The 25,067-nt window shown below is 35.2% G+C and overlaps 1 protein-coding gene across 1 annotated transcript in view; it reads right to left on the bottom strand.

Moving 5' to 3' along the window:
* LOC136035014 (intermembrane lipid transfer protein VPS13C-like) overlaps window positions 1–25,067 on the bottom strand; it is a 186,927-nt gene that overhangs the window by 17,537 nt on the left and 144,323 nt on the right. The window contains exons 28-31 of the mRNA XM_065716595.1: window positions 23,031–23,235; window positions 20,419–20,606; window positions 14,254–14,355; window positions 4,069–4,371 (exon numbers count right to left, since the gene is read on the bottom strand). Of these exons, the coding sequence (XP_065572667.1) occupies window positions 4,069–4,371; window positions 14,254–14,355; window positions 20,419–20,606; window positions 23,031–23,235 (798 nt within the window). The remainder of the gene's footprint in view (window positions 1–4,068; window positions 4,372–14,253; window positions 14,356–20,418; window positions 20,607–23,030; window positions 23,236–25,067) is intronic.

The raw sequence follows: 25,067 nt of genomic DNA on the forward strand, positions 1-25,067 counted from the left end.
AGCAGCCAATGAGGGAGGCTTGAACCACAGGCTCAGTACGGACAGGCTCAGGCGCAGTGCCCAGTGCGGATGATATAATACAAGTGAACAGAGTTTGAGCCTTGCAAAATGGACGAAGATTCGAAAAGGTGGCTAATGGCTCAAAAAGTTTGGATTGATGATGGAGGAGGAGGAGGATGGTTTAATCCAGCCTTTGCTCAATCAATATTAACATTGTTATTACAGAAAGAAAAATTGACAACTATTCTTAAAGAAAAGGGAGAAATATCCTCGCCATCACACCTATATGCCCTAAAAGATCTTTTCATACTTGTGAGAAAGTAAGCAGTTCTCAAAGGGAGCATCAACGGGTCAACATGGGTTTAGCAAATATTATTCTCCTGGTCTAAATTACCATTCCTTCCCCCACTCAAAAAGATAACCTACAAAACATTATTGACAATTATCTTAGAAGTATGAAAATGTCATGTTTAGTCTTTAGGCACGACAGCAACAATAAGTAGTGTTGTCTATTTGATATTGACAATTTTAACAATTGTAGTATTGTCAAGAAAAAATATTATAAACAAATAGGGCCTTCCAGATCGATGCAGCATTGACTCAAAAAACCTTTTCAGGAGGCCAAAATGTGTTTTTTATGATTGAAGGATATTCTATCAATTAGTCATTTTATTAATATTAAAACACTATCACAAACGTAAAACGGTATTAATTCCAATGTCCTTCTCAATTCTATTTGAACGTAAAAAATCTGGGTATTGCCAGCCTGAAATTCAACTAATGTAGGGTTTACACAACTAACACAACAGGGCGTCAGCAAGTCCTTATGCAAATATGTAACTTTTGAAATACCTTGCATTGCAATGACGTAAGAGAGTGCTTCGCATGCGTTATAGAATATACCCCAAGGGTAGTTATTTAAAACAAAAAATACCAAGCTGTTGGTACTGGTAACCAGAGCTAAGAGCTCATATGGCACTTGTAATGAGGTCAGAAGAGCCAAGAGCTAAGAGATAATATGGTATGAGCTCTAGCAAAATTCTGAGAATCAATGGATTGATTTAAGAGGAAAATCAGAGGCTTAATGCCGGTCGGGATTTAAAATAAGAGCTTTGAGACACGAGCTCCTTCTAAATATGAAATTTCATTAAGATCCGATCACCCATTCGTAAGTAAAAATACCTCATTTTTTCAATTTTTCCCCTCCCTCCAGCCCCCAGATGGTCGAATCGGGGAAACGACTGTTATAAAGCCAATTTGTACAGGTCCCTGACATGTCTACCAATTTTAATCGTCCTTGCACGTCCAGAAGCACCGAACTCGCTAAAGCACTGGAAATCCCCCCCCCCCCCAACTCCCCCAAAAAGAGCGGATCCATTCCAATTACCTAAATCACGTATCTAAAACTTGTGCTTATTCTTTCCATCAAGTTTCATCCCGATGTCTCCACTCTAAGCGTTTTCCAAGTTTTCCGGTTTCCAAGATTTCTGTTTCCCCCTCCAACCCCCTACGTCCCCGGATCCGATTCGAGTTGAAAATGGATAAAGATACCTCATAATAAGATAATGTAAGATTAATAATAAAATACCTGATGGATAAGATAAAGATACCTCAATTTTCACGTTTTCCAAGATTTCCGGTTTTCTCCTAAAACTCCCCCCAATGTCACCGGATCTGGTCGAGATTCAAAATAAGAGCTCTGAAGTACAAGATCCTACTAAATATCAAATTCCATTAATATCTGGTCACCCCTTCGTAAGTTACAAATACCTCATTTTTTCTAATTTTTCCAAACTAATAATCCCCACCCAAATTCCCCCAAAGAGCACAGATCCGGTCAGGTTATGTCAGTCACGTATCTTGGAATTATGCTTATTCTTCCCACCAAATTTTATCCTGATCTCTGCAATCTAAGCGTTTTCCAAGATTTTCGCCCCCCCCAACTCCCCCCAATGACATTGGATCCGGTCGGGATTTAAAAAAAGACATCCGAGTTACGAGGTCCTTCTAAATTTGAAATTTTATTAAGATCCAATCACTCCTTCGTAAGTTAAAAATACCTATTTTTTACTAATTTTTCAGAATTAACTCTCCCCCCAACTCCCCCAAAGAGAACTGATCCGTTCCGGTTATTTCAATCACGTATCTAGGATTTGTGCTTATTTTTCCACCAAGTTTCATCCCGATCCCTCCACTCTAAGCGTTTTCTGAGATTTTAGGTTTCCCCCTCCAACTCCCCCCACCCCCCAATGTCACCGGATCCGGTCGGGATTTAAAATAAGAACTCTGAGGCACGATATCCTTCTAAATATCAAATTTCATTAAGATCCGATCACCCGTCCGTAAGTTAAAGATACCTCATTTTTTCCTAATTTTTCCGAATTAACCGTCCCAACACCCCCCCCCCCCCCAGATGGTCGAATCGGGGAAAAGACTATTTATAATTTAATCTGATCTGGTCCCTGATACGCCTGCCAAATTTCATCACCCTAGCCTATCTGGAAGTGCCTAAACTAGCAAAACCAGGACAGACAGACCGACAGACTGACATACCAACAGAACTTGCGATCGCTATATGTCACTTGGTAAACACCAAGTGCCATAAAAAAAAAAACCATTACCATGACCGATCTTACAGTCCTTTTTCTCTTGACATAGAAATAGGCGACTATGTCTCTTGACATAGGCGACATGAGAAAACTCTACTTTTGAAGTACCTAAAGAGCATTAAAAGTTTGGACTGCTCTGTTGTATTTGTCTGAGTTTTTGGAGACAAAGCTTCTTTTTGGACACTAAACACAAGCCTGTATAAGAGGATGTAAGTCAAAGTAAAAAACAAACATAGAAATTTGTCATTCATGGGCCCCAACTTCGTTAAATTGGTTAGAAGCTGAATAAGTTTAAGAGGAGCTGTTGCAAAGTCGCATTGTAAACATAAGTTCTGAATTCTTTATATGTGAAATAAGCATGTAAAATAGCTAAAATACATTTGAAATAATCAGAAACGTTATTTGATAGGATCAGTAAAAATCTAGTCTTCTTTATCTCTTCTGAAATCTTTTTGGAAATCTCCCCTTTTCAGGCAAAAATAACCAAAAATGTACTCTGAGTCTAAAATTATGTTGTTGCCGATTTGATTGTCGGATTATCAAAATGTCGAAAAACGCTTTTTGCATTTACTAATCATTGGGGCAAGGAAATCGGAAATCAAAGACAACCATCATGATTGACAAAAATATATAATAAAACCTCAAAAAATTGCATTAGTATTGGGGTGGGGGGAGGCTCTGTCGTCTAAAATTATGTTGTGGCCGATTTGATTGTCGGATCATCAAATTGTCGAAGAACGCTTCTTGCATTTGCTAATCACTGGGGCAAGCAAATTGGAGATCGAAAGGAAGCCACCATATTTGACACAAAATCGAATAAAACCTCAAAAAACCGCATAAGTATTATTGGAAGATTTCCAACAAGAACTCTTGTCACATAGCTGTATAAGTGATGGCAAGAGTAAGCATAAGCAGCATTATTGGGAGCTGAAAGAAGGAAGGAAAAACCATATAATAGGGTTACATTTTTGGCCTACCACGACAATACCAGAATCAAAACATCTTGAAAAACAGGTGGTGTGTGTGAAGAAAAGAAGAATAATCAAACAAATATGTATAGAATAAGGAGTCTTCAGCTTTTAGAAAGAAAGAAAATAAACCATAGGTCGACAGAAGTGTGATATAGAAGTATCTTCTTGTATTATAACATGGATTCTACTTCCGTGTTTTCTTTATGGAATAGCTATTGTATATTGGTTCGTTTTTTTTTAATCCTTTTTTTATTTTAGACTGCTTCCTCCTTCTTTTTAAGTTCTTAATATATTATATTATATAACATTATTTTATGTTCTTGTATTTTTGTAAATTCTCCATTTCTCATCACCGGTAAAGCATTGCTGTACAAAAGCGGAGTTTTCACTTCATTTTCCTCCTAATTGATCAAAGACTTGTTCTTTTTCAATTCATTTATTTTTTTTTTTGAAAAAGAAGAAAAAAACCCACAATGCATAGGGCTTACCATCAGGGGTTCAGACATGAATGAGATGACTCCTGTTGAAAACTCTGAAACAAGCTTTAACGGGTTTCCTAGGATGTCTAGACCCAAGGCAACTTTATAGACCTGTTGGAGACCCTCAATCGTATAATGGCTTTGCAGGGCGTTCATAATCTGTTGCGATGATTCGGCCGTATTTTCAATTTCAAAGCTGCTGAATGAAAAGTTTGCTTCACTAAAAGAAGCTACGTTGACCGTTCTTAGGAAGAAGGCAATGAATTCTGGAATTTCACCCTGAACATTACTCAAAGAGAAACTGATTTGAACCTATAAACAGAAAACAGATTTATGAAAACATATAAAAGACCCAACAGAACAAAAGACAATTTTTTAAACATGTAGACAATTCATAAAGGTAAAGAAATGCTTCGAACTCAGGATAGGTTTCTGATATCAGAACAGCGGACCGTAACGTTAGTAGTTCATGCTATTTTGAAGATGGCGATAAAGAAATTCATGAAATTCTGAAGCAATGAAAATAAGACTCTTGATAGATACGCTATTTCCAATGTTACTATTTCACGATTATTTTATCATTTATTGTCTTTTTTAACGTGCGATACATTGATGCCAGAAAACTCTCTGCATTCTTCAATATTTATTCAGACTCATATAGACATACAAAAGAAATGTTAAAAACATTACATACCGAGAGAATTAAGGTCTCCAATATTCCCTTGTTTACCACTAATTTCACCTCTATAACAAATTACACCTCTGTTTGATTTGATAACGTTTTGAAAAATAATCATCATCCCCTTCGAAGCATACAAACAAAAATAGTACAATTTTCTGAAGTGTGGTTGCCAGATTTCAACGAAATCTGAATCTAAACCAATTTTAGCCACAGTTCGAAGTAATCACACTCGTGTTTGGAATTATGTAACGCCCAGAATGGGTTATTTACACTATTAACGTGAATTAAGTCAAGAAACTTAACTTCCAAGAAACTGACGCCCAACGTTGTTTTGTCGGGGCTTTAATTTTATATCCTTGAGGAACTTTTCTAAGTCAATCACCCAGTTACTTGATTTCTGCCATTCCTGGAGAGAAAACCTGATTCATCTTCTTTGTGATATTTAGCCAGCAAAGATAAAAAAAAGTTCTCCCAGATTGGTTCTTCAATATGGAATATAGAGCCAGTAAAAAAAAGGTAAATTCTGTCTAATTCCAAACCAGTGAAAAGACCAAAACTTTTAAGTTATAAGATTTTTTTAAAGTAGTTTCTCTGTTTTTCCGTGCAATTACTAACAACTCATAACAGCAAAAGATGAAACACCAGTTTTTTTTGCTTAATTTGAATCAGTTTTCAGACAGTTTTATTTGAGCCAGTTAATTTACCAGTTTAATTTGAGCCAGTTTTGGCTTAAATTGGATCATTTAAAATTCATTATTCCCTTAGGGAGAAGGCCGTGTAAAAGGCAGGTTTGAACAAGGCCTGGAAACAGATTTATCAACATTTCTGCTTGTCATTAAGTTAGGAAGACTACAAGTAAAGTAGGATAAACGAATACTATTACGTAAATGGACTAAAATAGCCCTCAGTTTGGGAAGCATAGGGGTAACCCAATTCCTAGGAAACATCTGAATTTCAAATCCCAGGTGAGCCAGGAAACCCTTGCCCTGCTGCATGCACAAGTAAGTAAGTAGATCAGAAAAAAATAGTCTTAACACATTTTTATAACATTTGTGATGATATTCCAAGTAAAAAAATAAATAAATTATTTATTTAATTTAAATTATTAATTAATAGATTATTATCTTAATATCTGTTGCTTATATAAAGTTCCATTGAATAAATTATCTTAATATACTATTACCTGTATATTGAGTAGATCCTCAATTCTGCAGCTGGATATGTAGCATGGGCTGGGATGGCAGCACGCCAAAACTTTTTGGGGTAGTTAGTTTTCATTTTTGTTAAAGTATTGAATTTTAATTTCATAATTTTTTTTTGTGAAATAGTGTTTGCCAGTTTTTAGGTATGTTCTTCTCTTCCCTATTCTTATTGAAGCGTCAATGATATGACAAAAAATTGCATTTTTGAAGATAGCATTTTTCCATTTTTTTTTTAAAGTAAGATAATCGAATATCTGGTCATCGGAGCTGAACGGTTTCTGGTCAACAGAAATTCACTGTTTGATATCAATTTTGGACTTTGAAATTGAATTTTTGGACTATTTGAAGTTAGATTTTTTAAAATTTTCTTAGAGAATCTAGAGAAAATTTTGATTTGAAATAATTGTGAGAATGCTTCTCTTCCGGATATACATTCTTCAACACATCAAAGAAAGTATTACAATTTGGTGGATGAAACTTCCTGATATTTTAAAAGTTTTTTTTTTTTTTTTGATTAAATTTTTATTAAATTTTGAAAGTTTTTATTAAATTTTGAAAATTTAGCTGATTCCTGAAAGTTTTATTTACCTGGTTCTACTACTTTCTTCAAAATATTAAAGAAAGCTTGACTGGAAAAGAATGTTTACTCCAAGTGCGAATGGCGAGCCACTGCTAATACTAACAACTCACTGAAGAGCCAAGCCGCTAGAGTCCAATGCAGCTGCGCGCGCTCCTGGTGAGCGTTGTCAATTGAAGTCAAGTAAAGCTAGGTTCTTAACACATTTATTTCTGCTGCTCGCAAAATCTAGTTTAAAGAGCTCCATATTTATACTAAGGTAACGTGTGCAATTGATATTCTTTTTTAAGACGGGAATTCAAAGACATTCCTTTTTCAATAAGATTATGAAGACTTGAGATTTTTTGCCTTTAATCAGAAATATCTGCAAAATTAATATAGTAACTGTGCTAGGTCATTTCCACCTGAAAAATTTACAAATTGCCTTCTTCTGTCAGAACTTAACTTACCAAAGTAACTGTGATTATTACCGTCTTACTGCCCAACGACTACATAATTTTTGCGCCAAAAAACTGCCACAAAGGATATTGCTTCTATCTTTAAATAACAATTATCGTCGACGAAACTGAATTTGAGATCTTGATCAAGGTCTTCAAAGTGAACCATGAAAAACTGGTTAAAAAATTTGCGAAAATTTTTGAAAAAAAAATAGTCCTGCGGTCAAATAAAATAATATAGCCAGTTGACCTGAAGCATTGACCTGTGGCACTGACCTGTGACCTGTGAAGCATGTTGACCTGTTGGTACTACGAAATAATTAACCATTGACTAGTTTTTCTCTCGTTTCCACTATATCAGGTACTCAAGTTGGTATTTTTAGTGAGACCCTAACACGGAAAAGGGGGGCGAGCAAAATAAAAAAAACAGATGGATTTAATAAGCAAATATTATAATTTCAGTAAGAATTACTTAACTGCTGCATTAACATATTACAATAATCAATGATATTCACGTACCATAAAACTTCGTAATGGGTTAGGGGGGCATCACTTCCAGACGCTACTTAACCATTCCCGTCATCAATTCCTGGTTGTTTCTCCCCTAGTGTTAAAAAAGAACCTCACAGTATCGAGCTGGACGCCCCAACAAGAACGGAAATACTCAAAGCGATTAAAGCCCTGATGAACAACATAGCCCCAGGCCAAGATGGTCTCCCATCGGAAATACACGAACAGTGATCCGAGATCACAGCAGAGCAGCTTCATGGTATCCTTGCGGAAGTGTGGAGGACCAACACTCACAAAAGATTAGAGACATCAATTATTCTCCCTTCTTACAAGAAAGCTGATAACACGTATTTCAACAAGAGCTAAGAGCTCATATGGCACTTGTGACGAGGCAAGAAGAGCTAAGAGCCAAGAGCTCATATGGTATGAGCTCTAAAAAAATTCTAAGAATCAATAGATTCATTTAAAAGGAAAATCAGAGGCTTAATGCCGGTCAGGATTTAAAATAAGAGCACTGAGTCACAATGTCCTTCTAAATATCAAAATTCATTAAGATTTGATCACACACTCGTAAGTTATAAATACCTCATTTTTTCTAATTTTTCCTATCCCTTTTGCCCCCCAGATGGTCGAATTTGGGAAAACGACTTTAACAAGTCAATTTGTGCAGCTCCCTGACACGCCTACCAATTTTCATCGTCCTAGCATGTCCAGTAGCACCAAACTCGCCAAATCACTGAACCCCTCCCCCCAAAGAGAGCGAATCCAGTACAGTTACTTCAATCACGTATCAAGGACATTTGCTTATTCTATCCACCAAGCTTCATCCCGATTCCTCCACTCCAAGGGTTTTTCAAGATTACCCCCTCCAACTTACCCAATGTCAACAGATCTGGTCGAGATTTGAAATAAGAGCTCTGAGACATGAATTCATTTTAAATATCAAATTTCATTAAGATCCGGTCACCCGTTCTTAAGTTAAAAATACCCCAATTTTTCCAAATTAACACACCCCCCCAGCTCCTCCAAAGAGAACAGATCCGTTCCAATTATTTCAATCACGCATCTAGAACTTGTGCTTATTCTTCCCATCAAGTTTCATCCTGATATCTCCACTCTAAGCGTTTTCCAAGATTTCTGTTTCCCTCCTCCAACCCCTTATGTCCCCGGATCCAATTCGAGTCGAAAATGGAGCATCTGAGACATAAGATCTTTCTATATATATCAAGATTCATTAAGATCCGATCACCTATTCGTAAGATAAAAATACCCCAATTTTCATGTTTTTCAAAAATTCCAGTTTCCCCCTCCAACTCCCCCAATATCACAAGATCTGGTCGGAATTTAAAATTAGAGCTTTAAAGCACAATATCCTTCTAAATATCAAATTTCATTAAGATCTGGTGACCCGTTCGTAAGTTACAAATACTTCATTTTTCCGTATTATCCGTAGCGTTTTCCATGATTTTAGGTTCCCCCCAAACTCCCCCCAATGTCACCAGATCCGGTCGGGATTTAAAATAAGAGCTTTGAGACACAAAATCCTTCTAAATATCAAACTTCATTGAGATCCGATCAGTAAGTTAAAAATATCTCATTTTTTCTAATTTTCAGAATTTACCCCCCCCCCCAACTACCCAAAGGAGAGCGGATCCGTTCCGGTTAGGTCAATCATGTATCTAGGACTTGTGATTATTTTTCCCACCAAGTTTCGTCCCGATCCCTTCACTCTAAGTGTTTTCCAAGATTTTAGGTTTCCCCCTCCCAACTCCCCTCCAATGTCACCAGATCCGGACGGGATTTAAAATAATAGCTCTGAGACACGATATCCTTCCAAATATCAAATTTCATTAAAATCTGATCAATCGTTCGTAAGTTAAAAATACTTCATTTTTTTATATTTTTCCGAATTAACCGGCCCCCCACTCCCCTCCAGATGGTTAAATCGGGAAAACGACTATTTCTAATTTAATTTGGTCCGGTCCCTGATACGCCTGCCAAATGTCATCGTCCTAGCTTACCTGGAAGTGCCTACAGTAGCAAAACCGGGACCGACAGACCGACAGAATTCGCGATTGCTATATGTCACTTGGTTAATACCAAGTGCCACAAAAATTATCAAGGAATAATTCTAATTGATATTGCAGTAAAAATTTTCGGGACTATCCTCCTTAACCGCTTCAAGGGGATAGGGGAGAAAAGAGCTCGTGAAAACCAAGCCGGCTTCCGTCCTGGTAGAGGCAGCACTGTCAATATTGTTGCACTCTGCCCCATTTTCCAGTAATTTGAAAGGTATAATTATCCCTGATTCTGATATTTTTGGACTTCGTTCCACCTTCGATTCGATCACTCGCCAAACACTTTGAAAAATTCTTGAAAATGATGGAATACTCATGAAATTTGTTGAACTACTTAAAACAGACTACAAGGGTTCTGTGAGCCATGATCGAATTTACCCAGAAGAGACTGAAGAATTTCCGGTTGAGTTTGGAGTAAAACAAGGCTGCGTCCTGTCTCCGACTCTGTTTAACTACTGTATTGATTGGGTGTTAGAAAATGCGCTATCTTCTCATCCAGGAGTCTAGATTGGCCAGATCCTTTTTCTTGGAGACCTTGATTGCGCTGATGATGCCGCAATCCTCTTGGACCCAGAGAAAGCTCAAACTATGCTCGATAGTCAGTACAGGGAAGACAACATTTATTGCAATAAATCACACTGATCCTGTTTCATTAACTGTAAATCAAGTAGAGTTGGATGAGGTCAACAGCTTCACATGCCTTGGCTCCCAGCTTTGTACTGATGGATCTTCTGACGTCGATACTCAACAGCGATTGCAGAAAGCACAGACGGTCTTTGCTTCCCTTAGAAAACCATTGTGGAACCGGCGTGAAATAAGTGTAAGAACTGGAGCCCGAGTCTACCTGGCTTTGATTCGAACAATCCTTCTTTATGAATGCGAGAGTAAACCATGGATATTTTCATGTTTATTTGCTCATTTAAGCTACAACGTGAAAATGAACTTAAGCTGTTTGAGCATAACTGTCTGCGTAGCTTTCTCAGGTTAAATCTGAATGATCGCATATCAAACGTGAATATTCAACGAATCTGCGGTATCAAGAGATGCGTTGCCATCACGATCAAGGAGCGTCGACTGAAATGGTTGGGTCATGTCTTACAAAGGTCACCAGAGTACTTGCCTCACCGAATCCTTCTAGCTGAGCCACTGAACTCATGGAAGAGACACCAAGGAGGACAGTGGAAAAGCTGGTGGAACCTGGTTAAATTAGACTTTGAACCTATTAGGGGGTTCAGAAAGTTTGGTAACAGATGGACAGCTCAATGGCTCCCATTTGCAAAGCAGCTGACAGTAGACCGCACTACATGGTTCAATCAGGTCTCGAAGATCCTTGATATCGGGCAAGATGGAAATACCTGATTCCCACCACAAGTAAAAGTACCAGGAAGTACTTTTGTCCATATCTACCGTTTCAAAGAACATCAAATATCGGTTTGACACGTTAACCATTTGTAAAATATGGAAATTCGCTATCCAATTTTGCCCTAGTTTTCCCAGTGTAGTCTCATCGACATCTAGGGTTTAATAATAAGGTCTTAGTCCAATAGCTGCTCAAACCCTTATGCCAGGTATTGGCTTGTCTTTCAAAGAAGCAAAACCTCCTAATGTACCTCTAAACGGGAAATGTACCTAACTAATGTACCTAATGTACCTCAAAACCTCTAAATGTACATTTTCAGAGTGGAGCATCTAAGATGATTTTAAAAAATAAACCATTTCTGACAACAAACTCTTCAAATAAACTAAAATCCTAATAGCTATTCCTAGCTTGAGGCTTTAGTATAACCAATGTAATTACAATAGGTACTGAACACTTTAAGTTGTACTGAATGCATAAGTGAACCTTTTGTATTAATCTTGTAGGCATTTATTAAATGTCACGAGAAGAATTTTGCCACATTACTGGAGAAATTGCGAAGGGGGAAATGACAGAAGGGGGAAGAATTAACCAAAAAAGCCAGCTCATGGGCTCTGTGGCTATTTCCTCAGGTTATTATTATAATTGTAATACAAATTATTTCTAGACAGAAAGGCAGTGTGATCAAAGAAATTCTTTTATGATTATTATAGAATGTCCTTCAGTATTCTTAGCATATTAGAAAAAACTGCTTTTGGTCCATTTTCGCTATTTTTAGACAAATCAAACAAAGCCTTAACATACTGGCCACTTTTAAAATATACACTTGGCATTTTTAATTTTGGAATTTCTGCACAATTGATCAGATTACGCTTCACATTTATGGTTCTTCCACACTACGTCATATTACCTCTGACACTAGCATAATTTAAGACTTTACATTACGTTACATAGTTGTTGGCTTCACACAGACTTTTTATAACATGACATAACGTAACGTTAGGTTATGTAATTCGATGATTATTGTTTCATAGTGATATTCAGAATGTTTTTTTCTCATAGTTTCTATCGCTTCAAAGTGTCATGTCTAATGTTCATTTGTTAGTAATAAATAAATAAAATAGATCGAACAGAGCAAATTTTGTCGTTAATACAGGCAGTGCAGAGTAGACATGAGCTCTACTTATAACTTTACCCTATGTAAGCTTAGGCTACTGTATGTAAAAATCAATATAGTAGCAACAAAATAGAATTTATAGATCAGAAATTAATAAATTTTGAAAATAAATTAGTAACTTTTTACTAGAAAACCTTTCATAATAATTAGAAGATACTAATTCCCGTCTCAATTCCATATTTTTAGCATAGTTTCCTTTAGCATAGCGTGATGATTTTAGACGATGATTATGATGGTTTAATGAATTTTCACGTTAACTTAGTAGGAAAAGACTTGATTATCTGTAAAATGTTATACTTAACGTACAATAACTTAACCAAATAGGATAGAAAATTAAGTATTTAATGTAAAAACCATTTTGATCTTAGATTTGACCCTCCTCCCCCCTCTCGAAATCTTTGTCCGACCCCTAAAAAAGCCAAAAAAATGGGTATAAACAAATTTCTGATGTCGAAAGTAAAACAGTTCAAAATAGGATGAAACCTTTTTATTGACAGTGAATAGATATAAATTTATTTAACTGGATATTTTGAACACATATACAGTGTTCATCATCAGCAGTTAATGTCATCAATATTTGTTATAACACAAATTGGATCAAAGTCAAAGTTAGCGATCCACCTGCCAAGTGTTTGGATGGAGCTTTCACTGAGGGGTCTATAAACTATTTTAACCGTTTTTGGTTTCGGTATATTATTTCTGCTCTTTGGTTTCCACCAGAGAATGTTGTGGTCTGACTTAGCGAGTGGTCCGAGGGAAACTGGTGGTTCATAAAATACCTCAAGATTCGTTAGTATGAGGTCTAGTATACTTCCACTTTCATGAGTGGGAACATCGACCACTTGTTTTAGATCCAACACACGTGAAATCCACTTTTTGTCGGTTAAGTCCAGGTCTCTAGCTATGATGAAAGCTGGATTACTGAATTGTTTCCGAAAGTTGTCAACTTGATGCTGCAGAAACGTCACTAATTCACGTCTGTTGCAAGCACCTTCGGGATAGTATACTGCAGCTAGTATGATACACGAGTAAGTTCTTGGTAACCCTCTCAGTCTGCACCATAGCCAGATTGTTTCATGACAGGAATCTGAAGGGTTATTAAGTTGTCTGCATGGCAAGTCTTCACGGCAATAGATGCCTACTCCACCTCCACGTCGTGTGTCTTTTCTGTCACACCTGGTATTGAAGAAGTTCCGATAGCCTCTTATAGCGCCTGTTTCAGTAGTAATATCCCAACATTCGGTAATTATTGCTAATGGTGTCGAGTTGATGCGTAAGACAAGTTCTAACTCGTCCACTTTATTCGTCAGTGACCTGGAATTGCACAGAATTAGGCTTGGGAAATTTATTTTGGCACTTAGAGTGACAGGTTTTAGCACAGGAGGGGGGTTATCTGAGCTGTTCGAAGCTTCGTCGCGGTAGTAGGGCTTCAATGTTGGTACTGTTGGTATAGGTTCTAAGGAATTTATAGTAACTAAGCATGTCTCATATTGCTTATTCTTTGACTTTTTTGTTCCACTGTCAATGCGAGCTATACTGATTACTGGAATACTGTGATCACCGTTAAAGTACAAGGCGCTCTCTGCGTTCTCGGACCCTTGTACCTGCGCGCTTGCCGCACCATTTCTTTTTCTTTTTTGGCTTAAGCTGAATAGTAGTGACATCTTCGTAAGGTTTGTACAGTTGGTATGCGGTGAGAATTTCAGTAATAGATGGCGCCAGCGGTCCGGATTTTAAACGCTTACTTTTCAGAATGCTTTTTAGGCTAACATCAGCTTCTTTCTTCTGATTTTTTTCTTTCTTCCATTTTTAGATATATTTGTAGCAACACAATCACTTCATAAGTTATTGAAATTATCGTCACTCGAAAATAGGTATATTTCAAAAACAAACAAGCTAAACTAACGTAGCATGGTATGCAAGCCTCAACGGCGCAACACCATCTACAACATCCGTTTAGTTTAAAGAGGTATCCCTATAAGTAAATTATTTCTTAGACAACACTGCTTTTGCCTTTATAAGTAAAATGAAATGAAAATATAGAAAAAGAAGACGGTACAAGTTTTAATAAGACAGTGAGCACTGGAGATTTTTACGTTATTATTTGCTACAATTTGGTGATTCTATGGAAGTGATTTCTGCCTAACTAACAATTCTTTGATATTCCAACTTACATTGACAGGAGAAGTGTAGATCCGTCGAATAAAACTTCTTTCACCAGTTCTAGATGGTTGTAAATGTGATTTTAAGGCCATATCTTTATGTATGTTTTCAATCTGGAAAGATAAAAAAGAAAAGTTGAGAATTAAACTTTGGACAACTATGAACCGCGCCCAAATAGTGGGAATGCATTAATGTTGGATAAGATGGAATTCATCAAAAAAAAAGCATGTTACTTTATATATTTCAACCGACCAAAACTAGAAATAATTTTTGCTTGAATTGAAATTAAGAGCTTAAATTTATAATTGACTACAACCTAAATATAATTAAATTTAGAAAATAAAATTAGTTATTTAGTTAAATTAAAATTTGGTCGAAATTTAATTATTGGACTCAAAAATCAATGAAAAGAACAAACGAGACTGCGGCCAGTAGAAGTTTCACCTCTTTTCATTGAGGAAAATCACCAAAGTGTTTGAAAAAAATATTAATGTTTGACTGATGGATGAATATTAAATTTATCGTAAAATCAAAATTTAAAAATCGATTAAAAATTAAATCCTAAAGAAACTAAAATTAAAATTCTGAGCGTTTTAAATCACAGCGGAGGAGAGAAACGGCAATTAAAGATAAAAGCTAAACTACAAGAATCAAAAATACTATAAGGGTTTAATAACTAAATTTGGAATGATATGATTCAAGTTAAAAAAAATAAATAAAATAAAATTTGGAGTGCGTTAAATTCCTAATGGGTATTAGCATGAGTATGGCAACAGAATGAGTGAAAAGGAATAAAAGATGATGGCTTAAGTTCCCACATTTTCTTTTTTTTTCAAGCATTTTTCTTAAATTTCGATATCGAGCAAAAATTAAGAAGATTTAATTAAATTTAATTAAATTTAATTAAATGTTATTTTCATTGGATTTAATTAAACTAAAAGTGTTTGACTCAAGCTAATACACTTGTCATATTTTGAAAGAAATCAACTTAAAGTAATTACAGCAAGATTTTTTTTCTTCCTTTTTACTTTTCGCTTTTAAGATTGAATACACGTCGCTTAAAAAGGCAGTTTTTTAGGCGGAATCAAATTTTTCTCTGCATAGCGGTTGGGTAAATACCATACAAAGATCCTCTAACACAACTTGAGTTTCGCCTTTTTAAGCACCGTATGTTCTGTCTTTAAACTTACTTATTCCATGATGAGCTTTAGACTCCGATTGAAAATATCCGTTAGATATTCTATAAATTTTGTTGCGCAACTAATACTATAACTCTTGATAATTTACTACTGCACTACGCCAACTGAGGCAAACACAGAACCAAAAGCTCTTGCTCTACCCCAGTCTATCCAGAACTTCACTCATTTCACCTAAGAAGTTCAAATTCCTTTAAAACATTCGATAGGACCTCTTTTCATCCCGTTAAGGGACGACCTGCTTTTCTTTTTGCCCCAGATGGATGACCAAAAAGCATAACCTATATCAAATTAAAAAAATCTTCTTCTGCTTTCGAAGCCCCCCGTTTTAGGATCATACTTGACCAAGTCATTACCGTCGCTTCCAATGTTCTAATCTTAGTTTCCAGACTTTATTTTTAACATCTTCACTGCACCCATCATCTCTACTAAAAATACAAGCCGGGCTAGTGAAGCTATCCACTTGATCAATTTTTTGTTACCTAAAATTCCCCTCATTTGTTTTTAAACTAAGCGAATTAATCCTCTAAATATTCCTTTCAAACCTATTTCTGCGCCCTGAGCCCTCAAAGTCACCAAAAATAAATTCATTCAGTTAACATTTTTATATACGACACTCAAGTCACCTGCACAATCTAGGTGTAGCAAATTTTTACCCTCCCATTTAATTCCATGTACTTCTATAGTCTTTTATCTCGTCCCTTAGGACAACATCTGTCAAAATTAAAAATCAATCAATCAATCAATTTATTAATACTAAAAGAAATACCTCATTTATTTTTAAACTAAGCGAATTAATCCTCTAAATATCCTTTCAAACCTATTTCTGCGCCCTGAGCCCTCAAAGTCACCAAAAATAAATTCATTCTGTTAACATTTTATATACGACACTCAAGTCACCTGCACAATCTAGGTGTAGCAAATTTTTACCCTCCCATTTAATTCCATGTACTTCTATAGTCTTTTATCTCGTCCCTTAGGACAACATCTGTCAAAATTAAAAATCAATCAATCAATCAATTTATTAATACTAAAAGAAATACCTCATTTATTTTTAAACTAAGCGAATTAATCCTCTAAATATTCCTTTCAAACCTATTTCTGCGCCCTGAGCCCTCAAAGTCACCAAAAATAAATTCATTCTGTTAACATTTTTATATACGACACTCAAGTCACCTGCACAATCTAGGTGTAGCAAATTTTTACCCTCCCATTTAATTCCATGGACTTCTATAGTCTTTTATCTCGTTCCTTAGGACAACATCTGTCAAAATTAAAAATCAATCAATCAATCAATTTATTAATACTAAAAGAAAAACTATTACAAAAGTAAAGCGGTTACTAGGCCCAAGAAGCTTTGCTTGTAATGGACCACAGAGAACAAGAATAAAACACTTTTATAAAAAAAAAAAAAAAAAAAAAAAAAAAAAAAAAAAAGCACACTGGAACAAGACAAGGACATTTAACAGATAGAAGAATAATAACAATAGACCAAAATAGAGGATAACCTTACTTCCTACCTTAACAGCAGCAATGTCATTCTTGTACAGAACACTAATCACTGTATTGTAACAATGTGGCATACTTGCAAGGAATGCACTTTCACTAAAGCTTTTCTATCAGTAGAATCAGATGCCTTTCAGAACATAGGAAACTGAGGATTAAGAGGTTTGATAGTTCAGAGGTTTCTCAACTACTCATTTTAAGAGTCAAAAATCGACCAAGGCAACAACATTTCTCCCTAAAACTACACTGTTTTTCTCTTAAAACTTAACCTACTGCACTCCAAAGTCTAAAATACTAAAATAATTCTAATCTAAAATTCTAATCTAAAAAATACTTAGATTAAAATTACTAGATTAAAATTACAGTAAAAATTACTTAGTAATTAAAATGTGTAACCCGTTAATTATTTATAATTAATTTATAACCCGTTAATAATGGGTTATAAATAAATTCAATTCAATTCAATTCAAAATTACTTAGAAAAAAAATATTACTAATCTAAAATAATTTACTTCCGACAGAAACGTAAATAATGCCTCTGTGGTTACCCCAACCATTATCATCATCTTGTTTATGATATAGTTTAATTATAGTTTCCTACAATCACCTTTTTAGTCATATTCATAATCTTCAGCAATTTACTCCTAACTTTGCAACGACCACATTTCAATAATTTATTTATAATTCTATCAACACCTGAAGCTTTATGATCTTTTATTCTTCTTCGTACTGACCTGAAATACTAACTGAGGGTTACCATCAGCTTAGCTAAGGCTATATTTATATCTAACGGCCAGTCACTGTCCCTAGGAACAATTTCATCCCTAAAAGAATTTTGACTGTTGTATTTGTTTAATGCTTACACAGTTGATGTTGATGTTGATTGCCCAAACAAGTGTTAAATCACTTAGTTATTGACCGGGCTAAGAATCATGTTGATTCGTCAAATCTCAGACTGAATTATAGAAATTCTCATCTTTCTTTCTTTTTTGTTTCCTACAAATTCTTCACAGTTCAATACTTTCTCAAAATGTACAGCACATCTTCATTTAACACTTTCCTTATCACTAATTGAAGCCACGTTCCAATCTTTAGCTGGGACAAGTTCAGACAGACTACTACCTCTCAACTTCTCAATATGCCAATACGATATCTTACTACTATGCCATCTGACAGCATTTTTCAGATCCTCGGCAAGTTTATTCATGGCCTCTATTTTACATCGCACTTTTAATCATACTTTGATACCTTCTCTTACTCTCTTACTCTAACTCTTCTTCTATTACTATCACTCAATATCTCCTATCTAAGCTCCTTTTACCTCCTAAAACACTTTTATTAATATTCCTAGCTGCGTTTCTAACGTTCCTCTTTCTGGGGAAATCTTTTGCTACTTCGCAAATTCTTTTCCTAAAATTATTCGATCAATCTTTTACACTGCAAGTTCTACGCTCTCCAGTTTGTTATGCAACTGCTCTTGGAAAGTTTCTCTCAAATAGAGTCTATCAACATTATTATTACATGGAAACCTTCCTATAACATTCTTCCTATACTTCAGGTTTATTCTAATTCCAGAGACTACTAGGTGGCGATTTTTACTTTTAAAGTCAATAATAGCCCGCCTATACACCCTAGTATCTTGTATTGATCCAGCCAGTCTTCGGTTTACAATGACAAAATCAATGAGGTTACTGTCTTATCATTATGTGAATGCTATGTTAATTTATGAGCCATTTTATGACCAAATACTGTCTGGTTATAACTGGATATTTATACCTACAAAATTGCAGAACTCTGTAGCCATTACTATATTCTTCTCTTACACCAAACTTACATAGGCTAGGATACCATCTATCCCTATTTCTACAGACCTGGGCTTTGAAATCTGGCCTGGGCGTCCCACCTAGACGTCTTCGTTAATATTCCTGGCTGAGTTTCTAATTGGAAGGTTACCCTTCTTAAATTTCAGCTTTAAATTAACTCTAGAAACTACTAGGTAGTTATTTTTACTTTCAACGTCAATAACAGAACTCGACTATGTCCTAGCGTCTTCTGTCGATCTTGCAAACGTTCAACTTAAATTAAATTTTCAATAAGGTTGGCCACCTCAGAAGACAATACGAAACAACAATTCTTTTCGTACGCCATTTTTGGAATAGAATTTTCCTTCTGAAACGCAATTCATAAAAATTGGATACTTATGGAAGGGCAAGGCTCAAGGCTGTTTTTATACTTTGTATAAAAACAAATTTCAAGAACGCTGAAAATTGTACTTAAACCGAAGGAATCACTAACATCATCATCGTTTAACTAAATATCGGATTAGGACACGGTCAAACATTCAAAAGTAAGTTTTCTGCAGCTCATCTTTCTTGCTGAAACAATTATAAAATCCGCAAAATAAATTGCCTAGATTTATTCTAGTAAGGGTTACTAAACCCTTATTAGTAAGGAATTAGCCTCCACTGCAGAAAACTCATCGCCAATATGTAAGATGCAAAGATTTTTAAACTACATTCTTATTGAGGTTTTAGTTTTTATTTGAGATTTTATTGACCCTCAGACTAATTTCCCTGCTACACTGCATATTGCTGTGTAAAGTATAAGGGATTATTGTCACAATTTTCTATTTTCCCAATTGATTTTTCAATTTTTAAGCATCAAATTAATGTAATTTTTTTATTATCCTTAATGATTATTAGTTACTAATGAATCTATAATAATGAATAACAAAAAGTCCAGCCCCTTAAATAGTAATAGCTAACAAAAGAGACTGATAAAGTAGCCTCTTCAGCGCTTATAACAAAGACAATGGATTTAATTCTTTCGTTATCTTGTGGTTTGGAACAAAACTAACAATGAAAAAATAATGACAATTAAAAAACATAGTAAATTAAAAATAGACTAATCAAAAACAAAAAATAATTAGATTGAAACAATTGATTTGACTGCTAATTAAATTGAATATTTTCGGAAGACAGATAAACAGTGAGAAAGAGTAATAGTGCCAAACAGTTCGTAGTAACGTCTAGTAAGTAAAGATAGACATGCCTATAGTACTTGAAACTCTAAGAAACAAAAGTTTAGTAACAATTAATATTCAAAAAGGAACTTTTTTTAAGGTGATTCCAATTACTATTATTGTTTCAACTTTCAAATTAACCATTTTCAGCCAGTGAAACGCTGGCTTGGTTTTTTTTTTTATTATTATAATATATAAGCGGTTTCAGAAGCAAACCCTACGGATCAGCTATAGTATAATATAATATATTAAAAAAACATATAAAAAAAGTATGATACAATATAAAACAAAAAGAAATAATTTAACATAGGAATATAAGAAGAAAATATATAATGTCAATATAAAAAAAGACTTCTAATGTTAGTTTTATAGAGACATATAATACACAACGTATAAAGTCCTATATGCAAGTTTTATAAAAACTTATAATATAAAAAAGGAAAGAGACTTACTCTAAGGCTTTCTCGTTTGATTTCTGGTTCTACTCCCTTTGAAGTAAAGTTAAAAAGTTCAATTAAAAATGGCAACTCTAAAAAGAGCATAAAATCTTGGATACTAGTCTGAAGAATAATATCGGACGGCGCACGATTCGGTTGAACTCTATCCACGTATACAATTTCAACGAACGGCTTTGCAGAACCTAAAAAGATTGAAATAAAAGTCATTCAGGTTGTTCATGAAGATTCAGTTATTTTCATTTATTTAGTCATTTAGTTATTTTAGTCATTAAGTTGTTCATGAGGACACTACGCTTGGAATCCTTCGTCCGTCAGGACAGGGGTTCGAGTCCTGATGTGGCTGTCTATTTTGTTTGGAACGGGTTCAGTAGCGTGACTCTATAAGCTCAGCCAGAGTCAAGCCAGCTCTAAGTGGGCACCTTAAGAAATCTAGCGAAGGTAAATAGAAAGGGTTTCCAATACGCATAAGACGACTGGCCCACGGCCCACTATTGCACTTCCTGGATGAAGGGTCATAAAACAGAGATAAGTATCGCCGGTAGGGACTGTAAAGTCCAATGCCGTATTCTTTACTTTTTATAAAGATTTCTAAATCAAATTTACGGCATGAAAAAACGAAATACCTTTCAGTACTAAACTTCCTTTGACAGCCGAACCATAATCATATTTCCTTAAATAAATTGTAAATGTAAGCGATCTTAGAGACTATCAAAGATGACACCTTTTCTCTTATTTACGAAACGGACCACAGAGCGGAAGTACGCATTTGAAACCGGTTGAAACCGGTGCTTTTAGACGCCTTAAACTGACTGTAAATTAAATAATTTTGATGAGTGATATTACAACCCAATTTGGACCAAAATAATCACTCTGAGAAACTAAATGGTGATTTATTGAAGTTTGATAGCTTGGCTTACAGTAAGAAAATAGAAATGAAACTAGAAACATTGAAAACAAATTAGAATCTTGGATACTAGTGTAAAGGATTAAGTAGGATGGTAAGCTATTCGGCAGAACTCTATAAAATTTCCACAGACGGCTTGGCACAATCAAAAAGATGATACGACTGTAATTTAAGCTATTGAAAGTTCCTAAGCCGAACTGGCCAGACGTGACAATAAACAACTACGTGGATAAGATAAAGATAAAACTCCTACGTGGATCAGTAGCGAAAATTGTATTTATTATTATTGGCGGTGGTTTTATTCGTTTTTAGTTTAGTGTTTTTTCTTTTTTCTTGTGCTGAGGACGCTTAGTTTGGATACAGGGGAAATATCCGCATTATTTTATCTTTCCTCTCTACTGGCCGCAGTTTCATTTGAGGTTTTTTTTTGTGGTTTTATCTCTCTTTGTTGTTTATTTAAGCTATTCATAAAATATTCAAAAATTCAACTCACAGCATTAAAAAATAAAATACCTTCCAATACTTGACTTACTTTACCAGTGAAACCACAAATTGCAATTATTAAAATTCACTGTTCTAAGGAACAAGAGACTACTTTGTAATTAGGCCATTTTTCTACTTCACTGTGAAACTCAGAAGAATGTGGCAGTTACAACACTGGCTTCAGTATACAATAGAATATAATCATTTTTTCTTCTTTTTCTTCTTAAAAGCAAAAAGAGGCCTAAATTTGATTAATAAAGCTGGACTAAAGCCTAAGTAAGCTTGAGAAATGACTTACTGACCGTATCTCAAACAGTCAGCTGTACGAAAAATATAATTCGATCCCACTTTTCAGGGCTATAATGAGAGAAAGGTCAAGGTGGCTAGAACACGTTCTGTAGATTAAAGATGACATATTGCCAAAATTCGTCCTTGTCGGCAAAATATTTGGGGCCAAAGAAAGGCAGGTCCCCCTGAATGGAGTGGAAGGATGTCATAGACAAAAAATTAAGAGAAACGTGAACTTCTTGGGAGGATGTGAAGAGGGAAGTTTTGATTAGATTAGGATGGAGGATGAGCTTGCGTAGCTGTATTAGCTTCAGGCGGCTTAGTGCTGCAGTGTAGTAGTAGTAGTAGCAGCAGTAGTAGTAGTAGCAATAATAGTAAACGAGATTGATAAAGAAAAGAGGAAATGAGACAGGTAAAGAGGGAAGAGACAGAGAGGGAAAGAAGAGAAGAATAAAAATAAGAAGAAGAAGAGAGAGAGAGAGAGAGAAAGAGAGAGAGAGAGAACAAAATTGCCAGATTATGCCAGATTTGCCTCTCACTCAATCTATCTATATATTTTGGCTTTTCATACAATTAGCCATGGCTTGATGCCAACAACTATTTGATTTTAATTGAAAATCAACGGACTCGGTCAACATACCAACAACAACAATGACAACAATTAAACATACATCTTTTATAAGTATTTTTGGTAACTTTTGTGCGATTTGGACAAGAAAAATTGGGGGGCTCAAATTGGAGCCCTCCCCCCTGGGTGCGACTACTCTATTTTTTTATCTTGACGGCGTCAACCATACTTCATAATAAGGTTATTTAGGCATGTCAAATAATCCACACGGAGAAGAGAGGAGAAAAAGAAAAAGAAAAAGAAGAGAGAGAGGAGAGAGAGAGAGAGGAGGAGATAGATAGGCAGTATTTCAATCACACTCACCATATTCAGTCTGTTGAGGTACTTGAAGCAATACAACAGGATACATGCATCCTTCTAGATGATTGTCGATTTGTAACGCTGCAGCACTGAAACTGCACTCTCTAAGACCATGGTCAAAAAAAGTAAGTTCAGTAAAAACTCCAAAATCATAAGCTCTACGAATTTCTGTGTCAGACTTCGTTAACTTCATGTCCTCAAAGTCAACCTGGAATAGAAAAAGAAAATGTTATTGGAGTGTTACAGAAACTTGACAAATTTATGATTAACATCCATATAGCTACAACTTACGCCTACCCAGACTTAACTTAGCAAATAAACTAGGCTATATGACTAAAAAACATTTAGTTTAAGAATTCAGCTCTTCTTTTCCATTGTTGACTTCTGTAAGGGAGTCAAAAAGGTGATACAAATCAAGTATTCTAAATATTTGCTTCGTACAAGTCTTCCCAACTGTATCTTGGTTCCACCTTTGTCCTGTCACGAAAAAACAGATATTTTGATCACATCTTTAAAACATTCGCTAGAAAGGAGGAACACATATTAGTTTGCGATTTCAAGTGGGACATAAGAATTGTAACTCAAAACAAGCGAATATAACGACAAACTTACCCACCCGAGTGATTTTTTTTATAACAATCTCACCAAAGAATTGCAAAATAATGGAATTCAAACCCCGCATTTATTTTGCGAAAAATAAGGCAATCTGTTGGCATTCATAAAATAGAAACATCACAAAAATGCCCCGTTCCTGTTCTTTTCCCAAGCCTCACCATATAGAATACAGCATAATAGAAAGTTGGGAAAAGATTCGCTCCCAAATTTTAAGTTCTAGTGTCTTTCAAATTATATTTGGAAAGTAATTCCAAAATCATATACAGGTAACAAATATCGAACATACAAAAATAAATTGATTAACTACTACTTGAGTTTCACTGCACTTAAATAAACATCAAATCAGTTCGTAAATTCCATTTTAATGACAATGTGCTCTGTATTTGTTTTACCCAAACTTTTCTTAGCGGGAGAAGTACTCTGATAATCCTTAGACAGAGATTAAACAAAAAAAAAACAAGTTTTTTTAAATGAAAGTAAGGAGCGACATTAAAACTTAAAACAAACAGAAATTACTCCGTATATGAAAGGGGCTTTTCCTCCTCAACGCCCCACTCTTTACGCTAAAGTTTGACTCTTTCTCTGAACTCTACTTTTTAAAACAGTAAAAAACTTTAGCGTAAAGAGCGGGGTGTTGAGGAGGAAAAGCCTCTTTCACATACGGAGTAATTTCTGTTCGTTTTAAGTTTTAATGTCGCTCCTTACTTTCATTTAAAAAAACTTGTTTTTATTGTTTAGTTTCTGGACGTTTTTGAATTAATGCATCTCTTAATTCTTTTTTCTTAATTCTTAATTAATAATGGAGAGCCATAATCTTGGCTCTCCGCACATAAATAATTAAAACGAAATTTGTACATTAATTTTTTTTGGCTAAATGACTTTTTCATAGTTTTGATCGGAAGATTTTGAAGATTTTGGGAAGATTTTTGAGAATTACGTAGTTGTAATTACTAAAGAATACTTTAGCGTAAAGAGCGAGGTATTACGAAGAGGTAAAACCCTCATCTGCGTTATAATGTCTATTCGTTTTCAGTTTTAATGCTGCTCCTAACTTTCAGTAGAAAAAACTTTTCATATTTATTTGTTCATTATTTTTTAAATAATGCTAAAAAATCCTGCGCCCCCTCTTTGAAAGTCTCTTCCCCCATGAGAAGTTCCTCCATGGAAATATCCTCCCACGTAAATCCTCTCCTCAACTCTCCCCCCACCTACCAAAAAAAATCCCCTGAAAACGTCTGTACACTTCCCAGTAACCATTACCATATGTAAACACAGGTCAAAGTTTGTAACTTGCAGCCCCTCCAACGGGGACTGCGGGGGAGTAAGTCGTCCCCAAAGGCATAGTTATTAGGGTTGTCGACTATGGTGAATAAAATGTCTATCTCAGAATTTTGATCCGGTGACTTTGGGGAAAAAATGAGCGTG

The sequence above is a fragment of the Artemia franciscana genome, chromosome 13, assembly GCF_032884065.1.
Source record: "Artemia franciscana chromosome 13, ASM3288406v1, whole genome shotgun sequence".
Classification (NCBI taxonomy): domain Eukaryota; kingdom Metazoa; phylum Arthropoda; class Branchiopoda; order Anostraca; family Artemiidae; genus Artemia; species Artemia franciscana.